This window comes from Macrobrachium nipponense, chromosome 17 (assembly GCF_015104395.2).
Source record: "Macrobrachium nipponense isolate FS-2020 chromosome 17, ASM1510439v2, whole genome shotgun sequence".
In the NCBI taxonomy this organism is placed as follows: Eukaryota; Metazoa; Arthropoda; class Malacostraca; order Decapoda; family Palaemonidae; genus Macrobrachium; species Macrobrachium nipponense.
The window spans coordinates 28,774,663-28,794,637 of record NC_087210.1 but is presented as its reverse complement, the minus strand read 5'-3'; the positions used below and the strand labels follow the sequence as shown (position 1 = coordinate 28,794,637).

The 19,975-nt window shown below is 42.5% G+C and overlaps 1 protein-coding gene across 3 annotated transcripts in view; it reads right to left on the bottom strand.

Annotated features, from left to right (window-relative positions):
• The window catches only part of LOC135196154 (leukotriene A-4 hydrolase-like), a 159,211-nt gene that overhangs the window by 67,179 nt on the left and 72,057 nt on the right, over nucleotides 1–19,975 (bottom strand). For 2 of the 3 annotated variants that reach the window (XM_064222717.1, XM_064222714.1), the window contains 3 exons: nucleotides 13,655–13,795; nucleotides 11,352–11,558; nucleotides 10,806–10,950 (listed from right to left, as the gene is read on the bottom strand). In XM_064222717.1, the coding sequence (XP_064078787.1) occupies nucleotides 10,806–10,950; nucleotides 11,352–11,558; nucleotides 13,655–13,795 (493 nt within the window). Of the gene's footprint in view, nucleotides 1–10,805; nucleotides 10,951–11,351; nucleotides 11,559–11,624; nucleotides 11,832–13,654; nucleotides 13,796–19,975 lie in introns of all 3 variants that reach the window. The other variant, XM_064222716.1, reaches the window with a different exon arrangement.

The window sequence follows — 19,975 nt, the reverse complement described above, 5'->3', positions numbered from 1 at the left end:
ATATCAGAAAGAGCAAGCAGAGGTAGATTAATAGTGCCCAAAACTATACCAGGAAAAATAAGGAAAGCACACAGGACATTAATCCACTACGCACCAGCATTGATAATGCAGCGTCTATTCAATGCGTTGCCAGCTCATCTGAGGAATATATCAGGAGTGAGCGTAGATGTGTTTAAGAATAAGCTCGACAAATATCTAAACTGCATCCCAGACCATCCAAGATTGGAAGATGCAAAATATACCGGAAGATGTACTAGCAACTCTCTGGTAGACATTAGAGGCGCCTCACACTGAGGGACCTGGGGCAACCCGAACGAACTGTAAGGTCTGTAAGGTAAGGTAAGGTAAGGTTAGAAAGCAGCCAATCACCAAAACCTCTCAAAGCCTTCTTCATTGAGATGGTTGGCTTCATCCTCACACAAGAGGAAACTTTCGTCTTCTTCGAAGTCGAGAATAAAGAGAGAGGAGACGGAGGAGCGACGGGAGTAAGGGAGTCTCCAAACTCTTGAAGAAGGAGATCTGTAAGGATCTTATAGGACGAAACTGAAGAGTCCTTCACCAAATCCTCTTCTGAAGGTTCAACTTCATCCACTGAAGAACCCTCCGCTTCTTTACGAGGGCAGTTAGACTTCTCTAAAGAGGTGCGTCTGTCTAGAGAGTGTGTAGTAGCAGTCTGGCGCCTATCAGGGGAAGCCAAAGCTTCTGGAGAGCTCCTCTCGAATGAGTCCTTCCTACTCTGATGAGTGCGTACTCTTTGATCCTTAAGACTACTCCTAAAATCCCGGGCTTCCAAAGGGGAGCGCCTGCTAGGAGAGGAGAGCCTACTATGCTCAAGGCGCTTAACAGGATCCATGAGCCTGTCCAAAGGAGAGCGGCTGCCAGGCGAGCTGCGCCTACCATGAGGCGAACGCCTACTAGGCTCTTGGCGCCTACTTACAGGAGAGCGAAGCCCTGGAGAAGGTCGCCTACTAGGAGACCGGCGTCTACCATGCTCCACAAACTTCGATCTAGACTTGTGTGTCTCTTCAAAAGGTAGTCTCCCAGAAGAGACATATCTTTCAGGCTCTACACGCCTGTCCCGAACAGAGCGGCTAATAGGAGAGCCGCGCCTATCGGGAGAAAAGCGCCTATCTTCCGCACCGCGCTTGGGAGCGGGAGAGCGTCTACTTGGGGAGTAGCGCCTACTAGGCTCAAGGCGCCTAACAAAAGGCGAGATCCTGTCTCTTGACGAATCCATTAAAGAGTAGGCTCTCTTATCCGGAGAATGAAGGATCTTCGGAAAGGAGCGAGAAGACGAGGCTGTACGCCTGTCTTTAGACGAGCGCCTACTAGGCGCTAGATCCCTTTCTACTGGAGAAATGTAGTCACCAGGAGAAAGCTTCTTGGGCGATTGACGCCTGGAAGACGACAAGCGTCTGCCGAGGGAAGAGCGCCTCCTTCCATCCGCTGATACAGGAGAGAGAACCGACTCCGACTGAGAAGGTATCACAGGCGAAGGAATCCTAGACTTCTTGACCGGGAGAGAGACGTCTTCCGAACGCGTGTCCTCCTGCCAAGGAGCCCGCCAGCGCCGAAATCTGCGCTTGCAGCCCCGCAAGAATTCGAGCTGGAGATCTTGCAAAATCCTCCACCGGAGAAGAGGCTCGAAGCCTACTAAGAGGCGAGAACTCCTGCTCCCTCCTGGGTTTCTTGATCTCTACTTCCGGCTCTTCTGGAAAAACTTCCGGGCTGGAAGGAAAGGCGCCAGGAGCCTTCCAGGCTCTCTTCAGCGGTCGCGAAGAATCCGAGGCGCTCCATCCTCGTCTAGGCGAAGGTGAGGAAGAAGAAGAGAAGCATTGGCGCAATACCTCCTTCTTCGCGCGAACAAGGGCAGCCTGGGTACGAACATCAGGATCTACCGAGGGGACGTCTGATCGGTGGGAGTTCTCCCTAACCTTCCAGCGGCTGTTGACTTTCCTCCTCCACTGGGACTGGGAGTCTGGAAGAGGTCTAGGCCTGGAAGCATTAAGGAGCCGATCAGACGCACCCTCCACTGCACTGGGGTCACTGCACAATTCACCTTCACTACTCTTACCTTGCAATGAACGAATCTTCTTTTCCATGCTAAGGATCGTGGCTCTCATGATTGCCACTTCCGTAGTCGTATCCTTAGGTTCGATGCAGGGCGCAGGAGCTGAAACTGGAGAAGGTTCTAATGCTACAACAGGATTTTCTTCTACCTCGCTAATACGAGACTTACTAGAACTTCTAGACGAAGCCTTTCTCACCCTGTCTTTCTCTAACTTCCTCAAGTAGGAAGAAAGAGCCTTCCATTCACCCTCATCCAACTTCTCACACTCATTACACGGGTTAACAAAAGAACATTCTTTCCCTCTACATTTAAAGCAAACTGTGTGAGGATCTACCGTAGCTTTCGGTAGTCTCACCTTGCATTCATCCATAGTGCACACCCTAAACATAGAAGATTTCTTAACCTCTAAATCAGACATCTTGAAATCAAAGAAAAATCCAAATCAATATCCAAAAACAATCCACAAATGCGTATGCCAAGCCAACAAGATCAGGTACTTCACCGAAAGTCAGTCCAAATAAATCCACGGCAACGAGAATCGAATAAAGCTGTCAGGAGGTAACAACCACAGGTGTAGTCGTCACCGGCGACAGAAAAATTCTGGCTGGAAAGGGAGATTGGTTCTTACAGCCGCCACCCAGCGGCGGGTAAGGTAGATCACCTGACCTACCTGTCGCGTGTGCCGCGAGTTTTGAATTCTGTCGTGACGTCAGAGACGTAAAGCTAAGTATATATCTGACAGGAAAGTTCATGTACAAAAAAATGTTTTCAGCAATATTAATGCTAAGAGTTTAGTAATAAAAATTCTCCAAAAGATGTTCCATGTAACAAGTGTGATAAAAGTATATTACGGACAAACAAGAAAGTCCCTTTCACAATGAATCGAACAGCATCACTATACTGTGAGAACTGGAGAAATATCGAATGCATTATTCATATATATGAGAGATTTAGATCATCCTATTAACTGGAGTCAAGCAAGAGCTTTAATCCCATGTAATGACACAATTAAAAGGAATATCACTGAATCTTGTTTCATCAAGTCAAATAATGGAAGTTTTCATGGTTTATTTAAACTCGATGCCTTCATAATGAAAAAAGTTGCAGTTAAATATAAGCAACAAAATTAATATATTCAGTTTTATTCATGTTTTTGGACTTTGTATGGCTAAGCTTTACTCTTATGGTTAAATATATGTTTAAGTTTGTGACCGTGTGATATCCGATAATCTTGGATTATCTCTTTAATTTTTAACACCCTTTTGACAATTAACCAACAATAGACCCAGCATTCTGCAGAAAATCACAATTTTTGAAAGTAAATTGTATTTTTCCTAACTATACAAACCTGAGGCCCTTTACAAAGGAACTACTATTCAGCTAGACTGGTCGTAAGATTTAATGACAAGGTAGTTCGGCAGTAACTGCTTGTCCGATGGTTGGGAGTCCCGCCCGACTGGATGTAAACATTCCACTTTGCTTTAAGCCCAGGAACAGAGTGAGGGGTGGCATGAGGTGGGACTATATGTAAAGAACCTCAGGTTTATAGTTAGGAAAAATACAATTTACTTTTAAAAACTGTGATTTGTTCCGACACGTTATACAAACCATCGGTCCTTTACATAAGGAAGACTCACTTGTTGGTGGGAGGAATCTGAGTCTTGTAAACGGACTGGTGTTTGCCCAACCTGGGTTCCCTTCCTGGTCATAAGAGCAAATGGGGGGGAACCTAGCCTCTGTCCAACTAATTGGAGTGATAACTGCAGGACCAGTGGCCAGACCTCTGGACCAATTCATAAGAGGGAGGCATGCGTACCTCTTATGAATAGCAAGCAAGAACTTATGTCTTAAGTAAGAAGCCTAATATAAAACATTGGGTTTGTCTCTTACTGCTGTCCACTTTCCCCCTTGCTAGGGAAGGGATGGACATATGCTTCTATCCCTAATGAAAGAGATAGAATGGAGCTCAGTTACGTGGCTCACCTGCATCGTTGTCCTGTCCAGTGTGTGTTGACCGCTACTCTCTGCCCACAGGGAGATGGAAGGAAAGAGAAAGAGGAGCAGCCAGTCACACTCTCATTCATTCTCCATTCATGCGATATCACAAGGATGAGATGCAACCTTGTCCTGTTAAGCAGCTGGGTAAGCTACACAACTTGTTGAGCAGCCACCATGGGTCCCAAGGGAAAAGTGTTCAAGGACCTATGGACAATATCCCAAAGATAGAAGGAGGTGAAGGTGGTCTGGTTGGACCACACCCCTGCCTTCAGCACCTGTGCAACAAACAAGTTCTTGCGGAATGCAAGGGTTGGACCAATACCTCTAACTTCGTGGGCTCTTGGATGAAAGGTACTGATGTCGGCACTCCTCTCAGAGTCGTATGCTTTCCTGATTACCCCATGAAGCCAGAAAGAAACAGTGTTCTTGGACACTTCTTTCTTGGTCACCCTGGTGCTAACGAAGAGGCGTCGACCCTCAGGCCTGAGGTGTCGAGTTTTCTTCAGATAGTGCCGTAGAACTCTAACAGGACAAAGCAGCATCTCTTCCGTATCGTTACCGGTGAAGTCCTCTAGGGAGGGAATCGCGAAGGACTTGAACCAGGCATCAGGGACTGAAGGATTCTGAGTCTTCACTACAAAATCCGTGACGAAATTTAGAGTAACTGATTCCCATCCCCTCAAGTGTTTGACATCAAAGGAAAGACCATGAAGTTCTCCTACTCTCTTCGCTGATGCCAGCACCAGCAGAAAGACTGTCTTGTGGGTCAGATCACTGTCTGATGACTCCTGGAGAGGCTCGTAGGGTCTACGAGTCAAACTCCTTAAGACAAAAGTCACATCCCACCCCGGGGGCCTGAGTTCCCTGGGTGGGCAAGACCTCTCAAAGCTCCTCATTAGGAGAGATATTTCCATGGAGGAGGAAATATCAACTCCTCACAGCTTAGGGACTAGGGCCAGGGCAGCTCTGTATCCTTTGACTGCAAAGACAGAGAGGAGCTTCTCTCGGTGAAGAAAAACCAGGAAATCCGCTACCTGCTGAAGAGTGGCTCTGAGCGGAGAGACACCCCGTCTACACCAACCACAGAAGATGCACCACTTTCCCTGGTATACTGCTGCAGAGGACTGTCTGAGGTATCCAGCCATCTCTGTTGCTGCTCAGCAAGAAAAGCCTCTCACTCGCAAGAGATGGTGGATAACCGCCAGCCGTGAAGACACAGGGAATGTACTGCCTGGTGGTACCGTTCTACGTGCGGTTGACACAGCAGGTTGCGCCATGGGGGAAATCTCTCGCAGTGCCTCTGAGAGAAGAGCCAGCAGGTCTGGATACCAAACAGCCTGAGGCCATTTGGGTGCCACTAGAATCATCCGTAGATTGCTGGTGACCAGCACCCTGCTGATGACATTGTGAATCAGACAGAATGGGGGAAGGCATATACTACGAGGTTGTCCCAAGGATGTTGGAACGCGTCCTCTGCAGCTGCCCATGGGTTCGGCACAACTGAGAAGAAAATTTGAAGTTTTCTGTTGTGCCGGGTGGCGAACAGATCCACTACTGGACGCCCCCACAGGTCGAACAGCCTTTCCGCCACGTCTGGGTGTAGAGACCATTCGGTCCCAGTCACCTGATTCTGGCAGCTGAGCTTGTCTCCCACTACATTCCTCTTGCCTGGAATGTATCTGGCTGACAGCTCTACCGAGTGAGCTACGGGCCACTTGTGCACCTGCAGTGTCATGGTGCAACAGGAGGGACACTAGGCCCCCGTTTGTTGACGTATGCCTCCACCGTGGTGTTGTCGCTCATCAACATCACCAAGTGTCCCATCAACCGTTCCCAGAATTCTTAGAGCGTGAAAAACGCTGCCTTGAGTTTCAGGAAGTTGATGTGAAGGTGCTTGTCAAGATGGTTCCACACTCCTGCAACCAGCAACTCTACCAGGTGCGCGCCCCAACCCTCGGTTGATGCGTCTGAGAACAGAAGCATCTCCGGAGGGGGAGTGGGCAGGGGCACTCCTATTAAGAGGTTCCTATCATCTAACCACCAGGCCAGGTCCTCCCTTCCTCCGTGAGAGGAGCCAGGAAGGACTGTGGATCCCGTGCCTGTGAGGGTCTAACTTCTCTAGTGATGACAGGTGACCAATCATGAATTGCCACTGCTGAGCTGACTGTTCCTGTTGTGACACGAACCATCTGGCTGCCTCCCTGAACCTGCTGATCTGCGAGTCTGTGGGGAAGACTCGTGCTGCTACTGTATCGATCAGCATGCCCAGGCACATTATCCTCTGCTTGGGTTCAAGATCTAACTTCTCGAAATTTACCATGATCCCCAGATCGCAGCAGAAGTCGAGGAGTCGGTCTCTGTCCTGTAGCAACTGCAAGCAAGAGCTCGCCAGGACCAGCCAATCGTCGGGATACCTCATCAGACGTATCCCGACCAAATGGGCCCAACCCAGCATCAGAGTGAACACTCGCATGAACACCTGTGGGGCAGCTGAGGGATCCAAACAAAGTGCCCTGAATTGGTACACCGCCCCGTCGAGGATAAAGCGGAGGTACTTTCTGGAGGACTGGTGGAAGGATATTTGAAAATATGCATCCTTCAGGTCCATCGAAAGCAGGAAATCGTTCTCCCTGATGGAATTGAGCACTGAGCGTGCCGTTTCCATCGTGAACAGAGTCTGGCGGACATAACGGTTCAAGAGAGAGATCTATCACCGGTCTCCAGCCCCCTGTAGACTTCTCCACCAGGAAAAGTCGGCTGTAGAACCCCGGTGACTGATCTTGCACGATCTCCACAGCTCCTTTGCTCAGCATGGTCTGCACTTCTTGAGTCAGTGCTATGTCCCTGGTAGAACCGGGGACGTATGTTTGAAGGTGGACCGGGTGTGAGGTGAGGGGTGGCCTCGACTCGATGGGCAGTAGGTAACCTTCCCGAAGGACATCCACTACCCAAGTCTTGGCTCCGTAGTGCTGCCAAGTTGCCCAATGGCTCGCCAGGCACTAGGCCCCCACCCCCCCAACTTCCGGCAGCAGTTGAGGGGGAACGCTGTCCCTAGGGTTTCCCTCTCTTCCCCTTCCGCTTAACCCCTTTCCCGCGAGAGAAGGAGGCTTGAAAGGAGGGCTGATGCTCACTTCTCGAAGCGAAAGAGCAAGGCTGGGTCTTTCCTTGCGCTACCTTCCATGGTGCTGACGTCTTGGGAGCGCAGGAAGCGCTAGCTAAGCTCTGAGGCTTAGCTGCAGTTGAACAAGACTGCCCAGAAGTCTTCGCAACTGCCTGGTGTACTACGCGGTCGCTGTCCTCAGCTCTCCTCTTTTCCACTGCAACATCCACCAAGAGAGAGAAGGAAGCCAGCAACAGTCCTTTATGCAGATCCAACGTTACATCGTGACCGGCCGCCCTGGTTATGCAAGTCAGGACAGTGTCCCTTCTCCTCAAAACCTGGTTGGCCCACAGGTTGGCCGTCTGGTGGGCGAGGTAGGAGATGGCCCTACCTCCAGACTGGCAGTCTCTCCTGAACGCCTTGTCTTCCTCAGGAACTATAGCTCCCAAGGAGGCTGTGACTCTGGATACTGTAAGGGACCACAGATCCAGCCAGGAGATGGCCTGGAAAGCTGCCATGGCAGTGGGTTCCAGAGCCGATGCATCTTGCTGCGAGAACCAGAGGTTCTCTGACAGCAGGTGCTGAAGAGGCACTCCCGGAGTTAGGCGAGCTAGCTCTGGATCAACCTGCTTGGTCAGCAACGGGTCTGCTGACGAGGCAGAGGGGGAAGCAGCTTGTCTGACCTGCTGGCCCTGAGTGAGGCCTCTTGTCCAGAGACAAGGGAGTTCAATTGGTCCAGGACTCTGTCGGCCAAGGAAGACCGGGGTAGCCCCACTGTTGCTCTGGGTTCCTTCTTAGGACCCCAGAACAACTCTAACCTTGATGGACAGTCAGAGGGAGCAACCACCGATCCTTCCCTGAGGTCGTTGTGCTGATGAATCAAGCGCAATGACCTCTCTGCACAGGACCTCTGTATCTTGGGGCTGATCGCGTTCCTGCCAGACCCCTCATGGTCTCCTACAACCACTTGAGCATACAATCTAGTATTTGGTCCCAAGACCGAACCAGGCTCATAGGCTCTCGTGACCGGACCGTGAGGAGCACACTCCTCACGGTCACTCCTGTTTGCCTCGCTCCTCCCAGTGTAGCCTGAGGAGGTTGAAGGGACAGGTGAGGAAGACCTGACGCTCCTACCCTGCCAGGCTGGGAGGACTGAAGGCGATCGCCAACCCACGGTGGTGATTGAGCTGCAGGTCTGGACCAGCGGTCTCCCAGTGGAGAAACGCTGGACCGAGGACGGTAGCATCAGTCTCTTGTGTCAGGGGAGCTGCTACCAGTCGTGGGAGCGACTCGTAGCGTCCACTAACATGGTGAGAGTGAGCACCGTCCTCACGACATGCCCTGGTCCCAGAAGCAGCAGAGGCTGTTCCTAGTGACCGGGGGGACCTCTTCCCAGCCTCGACACGTGAACTGTCTGGTGGGACAGTCACATCAACCCTGGGTACTGGACGATCGCTGCGCAAGCGATCGCCGGTCTGGCGAGAGTCACCTGAGCGACTCTTACCACCCTTCCGCTCTGTGCCTGGGTCCTGACGGTGAACGTACTCGGCCATCTGTACCTTGGCTGCACAATCACCGGTAGGTGACCGTACACTCAGTGATGCTCGCGAGCAAGCGTCAGAGACGGTTCCCAGTCCGGAGGTGGAATCTCTGGAGCCGGGAGCGGAAAACCCACCTGTCCCGCTGAAGCAAGAAAGACCCTTAGAAGTCTCTGTGTGAGACTTTTTGGGGGGGAAGAAGCGGACGAAGACGAAGACGACGAAGATGAAGACGAAGACGACGACGACGATACCTTCCTCTTCTTCTTGGACTTTCTCTTTGTCAACTTCCTCAGGACAGCTGATAGGTCTCCCATCCAGGCTGGAGCTGGGGCAGTTGTGGTGGCAACAGGGCCCAACTCCACCTGGCTGGAAAGACCTGCAGGATTGGCCGCATGTACGGCAATGGCAACGGGTGGGCGATCTATGGGCACTCAAAGTCAGGGGGAGGAGTGAGGACAGCAAAACTAGGTGGTGGTACCAACTCCCTCTGGGGCACGTACGGAGCCTGTACCGCAGCTGTGGGGGTGACCATGGTCACATACTGGGTATGTACCAGGTGAGGCCGAGCTGCATAACCTGGGGTCAACACAGTCATAGTCGTCCTCATCTCCACCCCGTGACTGACCAGGCCTGCAGCAAGATGATGGATAAGCCCCTGAATACTCGGAATGCCCGGAAGATTCAACAAGCGCCACACCTCCTGAAGGTCCCATACACACCTGAGGAAGCAACAGTTGGGTTAAGGGGGGTTGGGGGTTCCTGTTCGCTCAGTGGGGGAAGGATCCTCCCCTGAGCGGACAGATGACCCTGAGTACAACTCAAGGTCGGGATGTCGCCCTCTCTCCTCTGCACTTGACAGATCGAGTGAAGAGGCAGAGAGAGACACGTCCCCCGAAGGGGAGAGAGCCATACGTGGGAGCTGACGAGGAGGGAGAAAAGGAGATGACGTATCTGTCACCAAAGGTGTCAAGGGAGAGCTTTCCGACAACACCTTGACGGCCCTAACCAGCTTCTTCCTCTTTTCATACAGTTCCCACTGCTCCTCCGACCACAAGACACCACAAACACAAGTTAAATTACGAAAGCATTCATGCCCTCGGCACCTTGTGCACAGAGGATGAGGGTCCACATCACTGGACCTAAAAGCCCCACACTTTCGACCTCCCACTCCAGGGCACACTCTCCAGTTGGAAGGGGGGTGCGAGGGCTTCTCCGAATCGTGGGACTGCATGATGAATTCAGCGATGCAATACCACAATAATAACAAAAAAATAATAAGTACTTACAGTCAATCACACTAGTATTCAAGAAAACAGGTTGAAAGTCACGGTAGGCTTATAAACAATCTCAGGACAGAGGCGGGCAGAGGCGAGCACACGCCTTCACCTGACAGCGATCGAAAGCAAAATGGAATGTTTACATCCAGTTGGGCGGGACTCCTAACCATGGGACAAGCAGTTACTGCCGAACTACCTTGTCATTAAATTTTACGACCGGTCCACCTGGCACTGAAAAGTAATTCCTTCTGATGGTTTGTATAACTTGTCAGAACAAATGTGAATTTATTATCTCCAATCAAAGTTTCATATCACCAATCTCTTTATGAACTGAATCTTCAATGTTCTTCCATTTGCAAATTTTACTCCTCTCTCACTTCCTTTGATTCATGATCATCTCTGATACAAACTGAAGTAAAAAAATTATCTAAGGTAGGTTTGTCTATAACTACTATATAACAAACATCGCCACATTCACTACCATCACTATCAGAACTATCTGATAGTTCAGGCCTATTACTATCATTTGTTGAGAGAAACCCCTACCTTCATGGTACGCATTTTCAAGGTTAATGAAGGTCTACCCCTTTTTCTGAGATTATCCTGTGAGTTGGAAATCAAATGTTGCCATTTGTTGCTAGAATATACACAAAAGCTCCATGAAATGACAAAAGAAACACATTATCCATTACAAGCTTCCTAACTAGGGCCACAAGAATTATGAATGAGGAAATCAGTCCCAAGCAGCAAAAAAGTTGACCCAAATTGATTTCAAGGCTTAAAAATTCACAAAATAACAAAACAAATATTATACGTACCAGGCCCTCCCACAAGCGACTCAAGGTACCACAGAAAAGTGTGTCCTTTTTCATAAGGCACTGTGGAAAATGCATCATCTGGATCCACTCCAGTCAGGTCTGGGATCAAGCAAGTAAGCGGATCCTTTTCTCCTCTTGCCTGGATCTGGAGTAAGAAAAATCAACAATTCTGGTTTCAATTTTCTATTACCTTTAATGCCAGTAAAAATGAGAAGCTAAACTAAGCATATCCCTTCTAAGATTTAATTTTTAAAAAGGTGGTCCATGTAATAATGCTATTTGAATAGATACTAAATAATTCACAGTAAAATACAGGAGGATCAATAACTACATCATACCATTTAGTTAAAAACCACACTAACAAGGTAAATCTTCATCAAACATCAGCACAATGCTTCAGAAAATAAAGTTATTTGTCTTTAAAATCAATGGTAATTTAAAAAAGACCAAACAAAAGACTGAGCAATATTTGCATTTCAGGAAAAGAATGTTTTCATATCTGCATTTCTTAGGAGAACTGCATAATCTAACCCATAGATGACTCACACAATCAGTCAAATCCTTCCATCCTCCTAGGGCAGAGAAGTCTCTATGTAGCTTTCCGTGCAAACGACCTTCAATCTTGCGTTGCACAAACATTGTGAAGCCTTCATTCAACCAGAAGTGTTCCCACTGGGAATTTGTAATTAAATTACCTGTCCAAGAATGGGATATCTCATGGATGACTACATCAGCCAATGAACGATCTCCCGCCTGCAGAGGACAAAAGGATGTCACTGTAAAATTGACAAAAAAAAAGTTAGAGAGAAAAATACTTACACATTCTGCTAGGCCATTCCATCCACCTATAGCAGAAAAAGATCTGGCAGTAATGCCCTGAAGTTCACCAACAATTTTTCTTTCAATGAACTTTGTAAAACCTTCATTGAGCCAGAAATGTTCCCAGTTTGCATTAGTGACCAAATTTCCAGTCCAGCTGTGTGTTATTTCATGAACTACAACATCAGCCAAAGATTTGTCACCTGCCTAGTAATGAGAAGCAAGGAATAAATAATGACTGATATATTTATACAGTGGTTTACATTTTTCCACTTCAGAGAAGTAGCATTTAATAGTCAAATTTAAACACTACTTAAAAGCACACAATTACTACCAAGAAGGTGAATAGCATGTGTCCAAACTTTTACTACTATGTGACTTCTCGAAGATATATTATCAAGTTTGTTGCTGTTTTCAACTGCTTAAAACTGGCATTCTGTGGTCTGGGAACTTCCGTGGTTCGGCTTGATTTTGAATCAGCCCTCATTAGTTCATTGAGAGGCCACGAGGGTGATGTCAAATAAATATTGTACATCTTCCTGACAGCAAAAATTTCCCATATCTCTTTTGTTTTTATGAAAATAATTGTTAGTAATGAAAATGTATGAAGTCAAATATATCTTTTATATTATTAAATTTAAATCAATAAATATATTTGGCACCACATGAATTCCTTACTCTTAGAGTGCTTGAAAGCTTATAGATGATACAATTTTCATAATTTCTTTTATATAGCAATGTTTACCCATTTGACATGCCACCCATAAAATCATATGATGCTAGGGGTAAGAAGTGCAAACATAAATATTTATCTATGCTAGAAAATGTTTCTCCAGTTAGCAAAAGTTTAGTGTTCATTTTCCTCAACAGAAATGGTGGCGCGTTTTGTTTACATTTTGACGGCGAAGTATCAAATGCACCAAGTGATCGTAGAAATTAATTCATTCTTTATTTTTGTCATTTCATTACCTTCTCCAATCAAAATAAATGATGAAGAAACTAATAGCAATAATTATGACAATGAAAAACTTAGGAGATGAACATCACAGATAATATTCTGCAGATTCTGAGAAAAGTTTAGTAGTTGACTTACAATAAGCTAATAGCAATAATTATGATGATAGTTTAGGAGATGAAAGTCATCAATAATATTCTGCAGATTCTGTGAGAAGTTGTGTAGTAGTCAACTTACAGTTAGACTAACTCAGGAATGTAGGCTAGTGTGTTAAATAAAGTACACAATTTTAAAGAAAATTATACAGTATGAAGTTATAAAACGATAAAATAAATATACATGAGTAACAAAATTATAAAAAGCAGTGTCAGAACTTAGCCAAGTAGTAAGCTAAGTAGGCAACTAGGCTATTTGTATGTGGAATTAACTTGCAAGACTATGTTTACATAGGGGCTTAATTATTTAGGGATGTACTCTATATTCCAAAATTTCTGTGGTCTGGCAGTGGCCTGGTCCCAATGTTCCCATATTTAAGAGGTTGGACTGTACTATTACATACTTATTCTGTAGTATTTGTGCATCCATGTCTGCAAAGGAATGCAAGTGCTGTCATTTATTGTTTTCCCTAATGATATATACTATGTATGCTTATTGAAAACACTAGTCTTTCATAGAATAATATGAAAGTGCCCTCTCTTGTGACAACAAAATAATGTTTCTTCCTGTTCTGCAGTAAGGCTACACAACAAAAAACTGCAAGTTTTCTTACTTAAAATGATATTTTTTTCTTGAAATTTATAATGTTAAAACAAAAGTTTTTACTCTGTATCATAGCTAAAAATATAAACAAAAGGCATGAAATTATCGTCCCCTTCCATTTTGGCTATTAAAAATTTCCTATACTTTACAAAACTATTATACCATGCCATTTAAGAAACAGAATATCACATCTATCAACTATGGCAAACCAAGTAACATGCACCTCTAAAAAAGAGGTTGTGACAAAATTGAGGTTTAATATATTTAACAAGAATATAAAGAGTAACAAAAAGGAAACTTGAGTTTCTAAACTTACCAATAAAGTAGGAGTAACAAAGGTAAGACAAGGGTTTTCCATTCCACCATAAGGGAAACTTGGTGGCAGGATGAGTAGGTCATACTGACCCCATACATATTCTCCACAAAGTGACTCCGCAGTTGCCAACATCTGTTCTGTCTGCATGAATATTTACATGGTAAATAAATGACAAGACAAGGAATTAGAGCAAAAATATTAATCTACAGCACTTGAAGAGTACCACAAAACTTTTCTACAAATATTTAGACTTAGAATCATTCTATATTTCATCTTTCCAACTCCAGTAAGTTTCTCAGGAATAAAAAATATCTTTCATACTTGCTTACATTTACTTCTTATAATTGATGGACTGTTTCCTCATACATTAAAAGCTTCTTCAGGATTAAATTACAAATTAACATGAAGAGCTTTTATCAAAACTATTCAACAAATATATATAATGCATTATATGTATGTATGTATGTGTGTATATATATATATATATATATATATATATATATATAATTGAATCACGAAAGTTAGGAACGTGATAAATCCATAAATAAAGATATATGCCATGAAGGAAAAATAAACGAAGGAGTTACTCCTTCGTTTATTTTTCCTTCGTGGCATATATCTATATATATATATAATATATATATATATATATATATATATATAGTTAATATATATATACAGTGGGGCCTCGTTAGCCACGGGGGATAGGGCCTAGAACCCCCCCGTGATAAGTAAATACCCGTGTTATCCTGATACCCCCCTCAAAAATTGCTTAAAACTGCCTACTTTAATAGTTAACCCACCCAAGACCACTATTCCAATGTTTATAACTGCCTACTTTAGTTCAAACACCAAATATGTTTTCAACTATCACCTAAAACTAAATTCAAGACAGTTTTAAAGTTATTGTACAAATTGGCCTTAAAAAATAAATGTAGTATATGTACTACTGTACATAGGTATGTAGCCTACTAGCCTAGGGATTACAGCTAGAAGCCTACATACGCATGGTGGGCCTCTTTTTTTTTTACAAGGAAAGAGAGGATGAGTGGTAAGAGAACTATCATATGTACTCACCAACAATCTATGTTGATAAAAGATGGCGACGATTTTGCAGTGCAATCCAGTAATATAATAACGATAATGCTACCAACAGTATGCAGCGAAACATCTCTTCCCTTCGTCACAACACGTTAATACTAGTATATTCCACGTAAAAACCTTCATCTGACCTTTAGGCGTCTTTCCCAAAAAAAAAAATAAGAGTAAAAGAATCAGGGCTTTTGGATGACCACATAGGCTAATTAACTCGTTTATATGGGTACAATTTAAAGAACGCGCCGCACACCACATTTCAATAACAACACCAAACAAACGTTTGTAGGCCAGTGTTGCCAACTGGGAATGGCAATTTCTTGCTAGATTTTGTTCCATAAAAGGCTAAAAAAAATCACATACCGTATATACTCGAATAACGTGCAATCTCCCATATCGTGCAAACCCCCTAATTTTCACCAATAAACAGTGGTTTTGTGTTTTGTCATGTATCTCATGTATCATGCAAGTTCATAAGGTTGGTGGTTTAGCCTGCTAATGGCCGAGTCATTCAGATGTGTGCTGATGCTAGTCAATTTACGGTAATTTTCTTATTAATCTCGAGAATTGAATAGAAAATCTCAAGATTAAAAAAAAATCCCAGATAATAAAAATAATTGTAAAAATAACACGCCTTGGAGTCCTTAATCATTCAAAGCTCTCTCTCTCTCTCTCTCTCTCTCTCTCTCTCTCTCTCTATCTCCTCTCTCAGGAATAAATACGTACGTACTGTAATTTGCAGTAAATGTGTAGACATTGTGTGCGTGTTTTAAAAATGTGCAGTACACACACAGTTCCGATGTTTCGGTTTTGGAATTTTTCAGATTTCGGAAATGTGAGGTCAGATGCATAATCAAACAAACACCACTACTGCAGCAAAAACATTTTTTCCCTTTAAGTTTTTCATTATTGTTATTTATTAATTACAGTTTATTTAAATAAATATAATATAATACTGTTAAATGAATGTGAGATAATTAAGATCACCTATAATAAAATAGTGGGACAATTAATACCATATGTTCACTAATAGGTATTATTTTCAAAAACATTCCGTAAAACACAAAAAATATATGTACATAACAATCAAAATATAATAATGTTTTGCAGTTCAACTTGTGAATTTTAACAATAAGTATGACTATATAATATATTTTACCATATCGATCTTGAAGTTGAAGAGTCGTAAATTCTGAGGATGGTCGGGAAAAGGATTTGTACTTTGTGATTACGTATCGCTACAACACCATGTGGTATTTTCATACCACTATATTGATGACGCATCGCTACGACACACTGGTGTTTTTCTCATAAACACTATACGTTAAAGTTAAAAACATGACATAGAATCGACTTTGCGACTTCGTTCACTTTGATATTTTTAACGATACAATAACTATCATTTGTACTACTAAAACCATCTTCACATAAGTAATTTTTCGTAAGATATGTGTTGTTGCAAAAGCTAGCTTATACATAAAAGGCTTTTATAATTTAAGTCATCTTAGATATACTTGCACCCAAACTCATTGTGGGGAAAGTTTACTACTGTTTCCTCGGATATTGAAATACTTTAGCATCATTCAAACACTTTAATAATATAATGCATAAATACTAGGCTATACATATTTACATCGTATACAAATACTACATACAGTTATATACACATACTTTTATATACAAAGTTAACAGTTATATACACATACTTTTATATACAAAGTTAATAATATGAATAGTGATCAGACGACAGCTGTGCACTGGACTACGTACGCACTACTTGGAAGATAAAACGAACAAAAATTTTGTTGTTGTTAGTCGCCGGGATAGATTAACATTTTTCCAGAGATTAAAAAGCTGAATTTTGTTTTGAAGGTATGTCAACCGCGATATTATATTATTGTTTTCACGAAGGAATAATTATATAAAGAAAATTATTGAGTAATTTTTGCCGTCAGCAGTCAGAAAATCACGAACATGGTAACGTTCAAACCTAGTGCCATCCATGGCGTATGTCTATAAATAGAACAGAAGCAGAGGGCAGTCATTGGATAACAGATCTCCATGGCTACCAACCAACCAATCAGGTGTTAGTTATACTACTCTGTAATTTCTTAGAATGAACGTTTACACACACGAAGCTAACGATGATGTATGTGTTTTGCATACAGTACGTAGTTAGTTTTATTATAGTGTAAGTATTTTACTGATTTCATGAAGAATAGAATGATTCCTTCTCATTACTTTGAATGCAAAATGGCTTGAAGATTCTTCCGCAAAAAGAAGAGAAAAAAAATTCCTTAGAAGATGATATCTATTTACTAACGCGGTTGACATACCTTCAAAACAAAATTCAGCTCTTTAATCTCTGGAAAAATGTTAATCTATCCCGGAGACTAACAACAACAAAAATTTTGTTTGTTTATCTTCCAAGTACATAGTACGTACGTAGTCCAGTGCACAGCTGTCGTCTGATCACTACTCATATGATTAATTTTGTATATAAAAGTATGTGTATATAACTGTTAACTTTGTATATAAAAGTATGTGTATATAACTGTATGTAGTATTTGTATACGATGTAAATATGTATAGCCTAGTATTTATGCATTATATTATTAAAGTGTTTGAATGATGCTAAAGTATTTCAATATCCGAGGAAACAGTAGTAAATTTCCACAATGAGTTTGGGTACATATGTATATGGTGACTTAAATTATAAAGCCTTTTATGTATAAGCTAGCTTTTTGTAACAACACATATCTTACGAAAATTACTTATGTGAAGATGGTTTTAGTAGTACAAATGATAGTTATTGTATCGTTAAAAATATCAAAGTGAACGAAGTCGCAAAGTCGATTCTATGTCATGTTTTTCCTAAACGCGTTGACTTAACCTGTTAAGCGTCACCCACGTAATAATATTTACCACGATCTACTCGGTAGCGCCTTCAACGGGATATTACGTTCAAAACTTTGACTGTGCTTGTCAAGCCGTCAGCCCCGTAATAATACGTTTACTCGTATAGAAAGTGTAGGAACATCATTTGGTAACACTCTCAGCACACGGGGAACTTATTTCCAGCCTGGCAACTCTTTCCTGGTGGTCGCTTATGCTAAAAAACTGCCTGTCCCTGTTGGTTTTCTTTCAATACGCTTCGGGCGTTTATCGAGACAAATTGGATTTCGCGTCTTTCACAATGAATGTCCCAAAGAGGAGGCGTATTTCTTCAGGTGAGATCATTCAAATACTAGATGAGGAGTCTGATATTGATAACCTATTTGATGATGAGAGCTCTAGTTCTGAATCCTCCAGTGATGATACAAACTTTTCTTCCAATAGCGGAGTGAAGATTGCAATTTTCTTTTGCCGAGTGACTGGACTCCGAGAGAGAGAAGAGAGATAGAGAGAGAGAGAGAGAGAGAGAAGAGAGAGAGAGAATTTCCTACACTTAATTACAGTAAGAATAATAAACATAAAAATCAATATTAACTTTGAAAAACTATCATCAGTGCTATGATCGCTGATTACAAAAAAAAAAAAAAAGTGACGGTACGTTAGCAGCGAGCTCATCCGGGGAGGACGCTTAACGGTTAAAGGAGAACGTTATTTTGGTTGTTTATCACTGGCACAAACCCATAACAATGCAGTGTATGTTTATGTATAATTCTAAACTATTATTCACTACCAAAATAACGATGATATTTTGTATTGAAAATTAATGTTACGTATATTCCATTAACATTATTACTACGTAGCATGAATAGTACTATAAAAATTTCGAAAGATAATCTTGCTGTGAACGCTACCATAATTTGATTTTCATATACGTACGTACATTTTGTCAGCTGGCTGGCCTCGCATAGATAAAATTGATTTCACTGATATGGAATTACTCCACGAATAGCCTTTTTATTATGAAGATATGACGATAATATAAGGTAAAAAATGCTTTTTATGTATTTCGTTTACGCTTCGTCGCCAATAACAAACAGCAATACTTACGATAATCTATGACAAATAGCGTTTGTATGACTTCATTGTTCAGAGAAGTTATATACGAATACTGCCAAAATAATAATGAAGTTCGAATTAATTTTAGCCTTAATGTTATTACTACTGTAATTACACTACCACTACTATTAAAATTTCTAAAAGTTTATCAAAACAAAAAATGTCGCTTTGAACGCAACCGTATACATAAACCATTTTCGTACTTAAAGGTATATGCTTACATTTTGTGGCTGGCCACTCCGACGATAAGTTGAGTGCAATGATGTGGAATTATTCTTCGAATAGGCTATTTATTATGAAGATATGACTATAATATATGGGTAAGAATGGTTTTATTACCTTTATTGTCAATTAATATCATAATGTGAATGTTTGTGTACGTTGGTGATTATCGCACTGCAACTACGCTTAGCCTACCAATGAACGTCGTACATAAACCTTGAATAGGCTATTTATTTCGAAGATAGGACAATAATATTAGGTAGAATGGTTTTATTACCTTATTGTCAGTTAATATCATTATATGAGTCTTTAAATGAATGTTGGTAGTTATCGGACCACGGCCGAGGGTTAGCCTACCGAAAAAACATCGCATAACGCAACACAACAAACCCGCGATGCAGCGATTCATACCAGTGATGTAACGTGATAACCGTTCCAAGAAAATACCCGTGATTAACTGATCCGTGAATACTGATCCGTGAATAGCTATGCCGCCACTGTAATATATATATACAGTGGTCCCCTGTATTTGCGGGGGATGCATACCAGACCCCCCGTGAATAGTTAGAACCCGCGAATGTTTGGAACCCCTATGAAAATGCTAAAAACAGCCTATTTTGTTAGTTAAAACTCAAGAAAAACCCACTAAAAATTTTCATACATGGTTTTTTTTTAATAGTTTAATCACAAAAAAGTGCATTTTATGATGAAATTCATCAAAAAAACCAGGAATTTGTGTATATTTACCATAGAAAAATACTGCGAATGCGCGAATTTTCCGCGAATAATGCAGGGAAACGTTCCCGAGAGAAATCCGCGAATGTGAGTCCGCGAATCTGAATTGGAGAACGCGAATACGGGGGGTCCACTGTATATATATATATATATATATATATATATATATATATATATATATATATATATATATATATATATATATACACACATATATATACACATATATATATATGGGGATACAATCCACAATGAAGT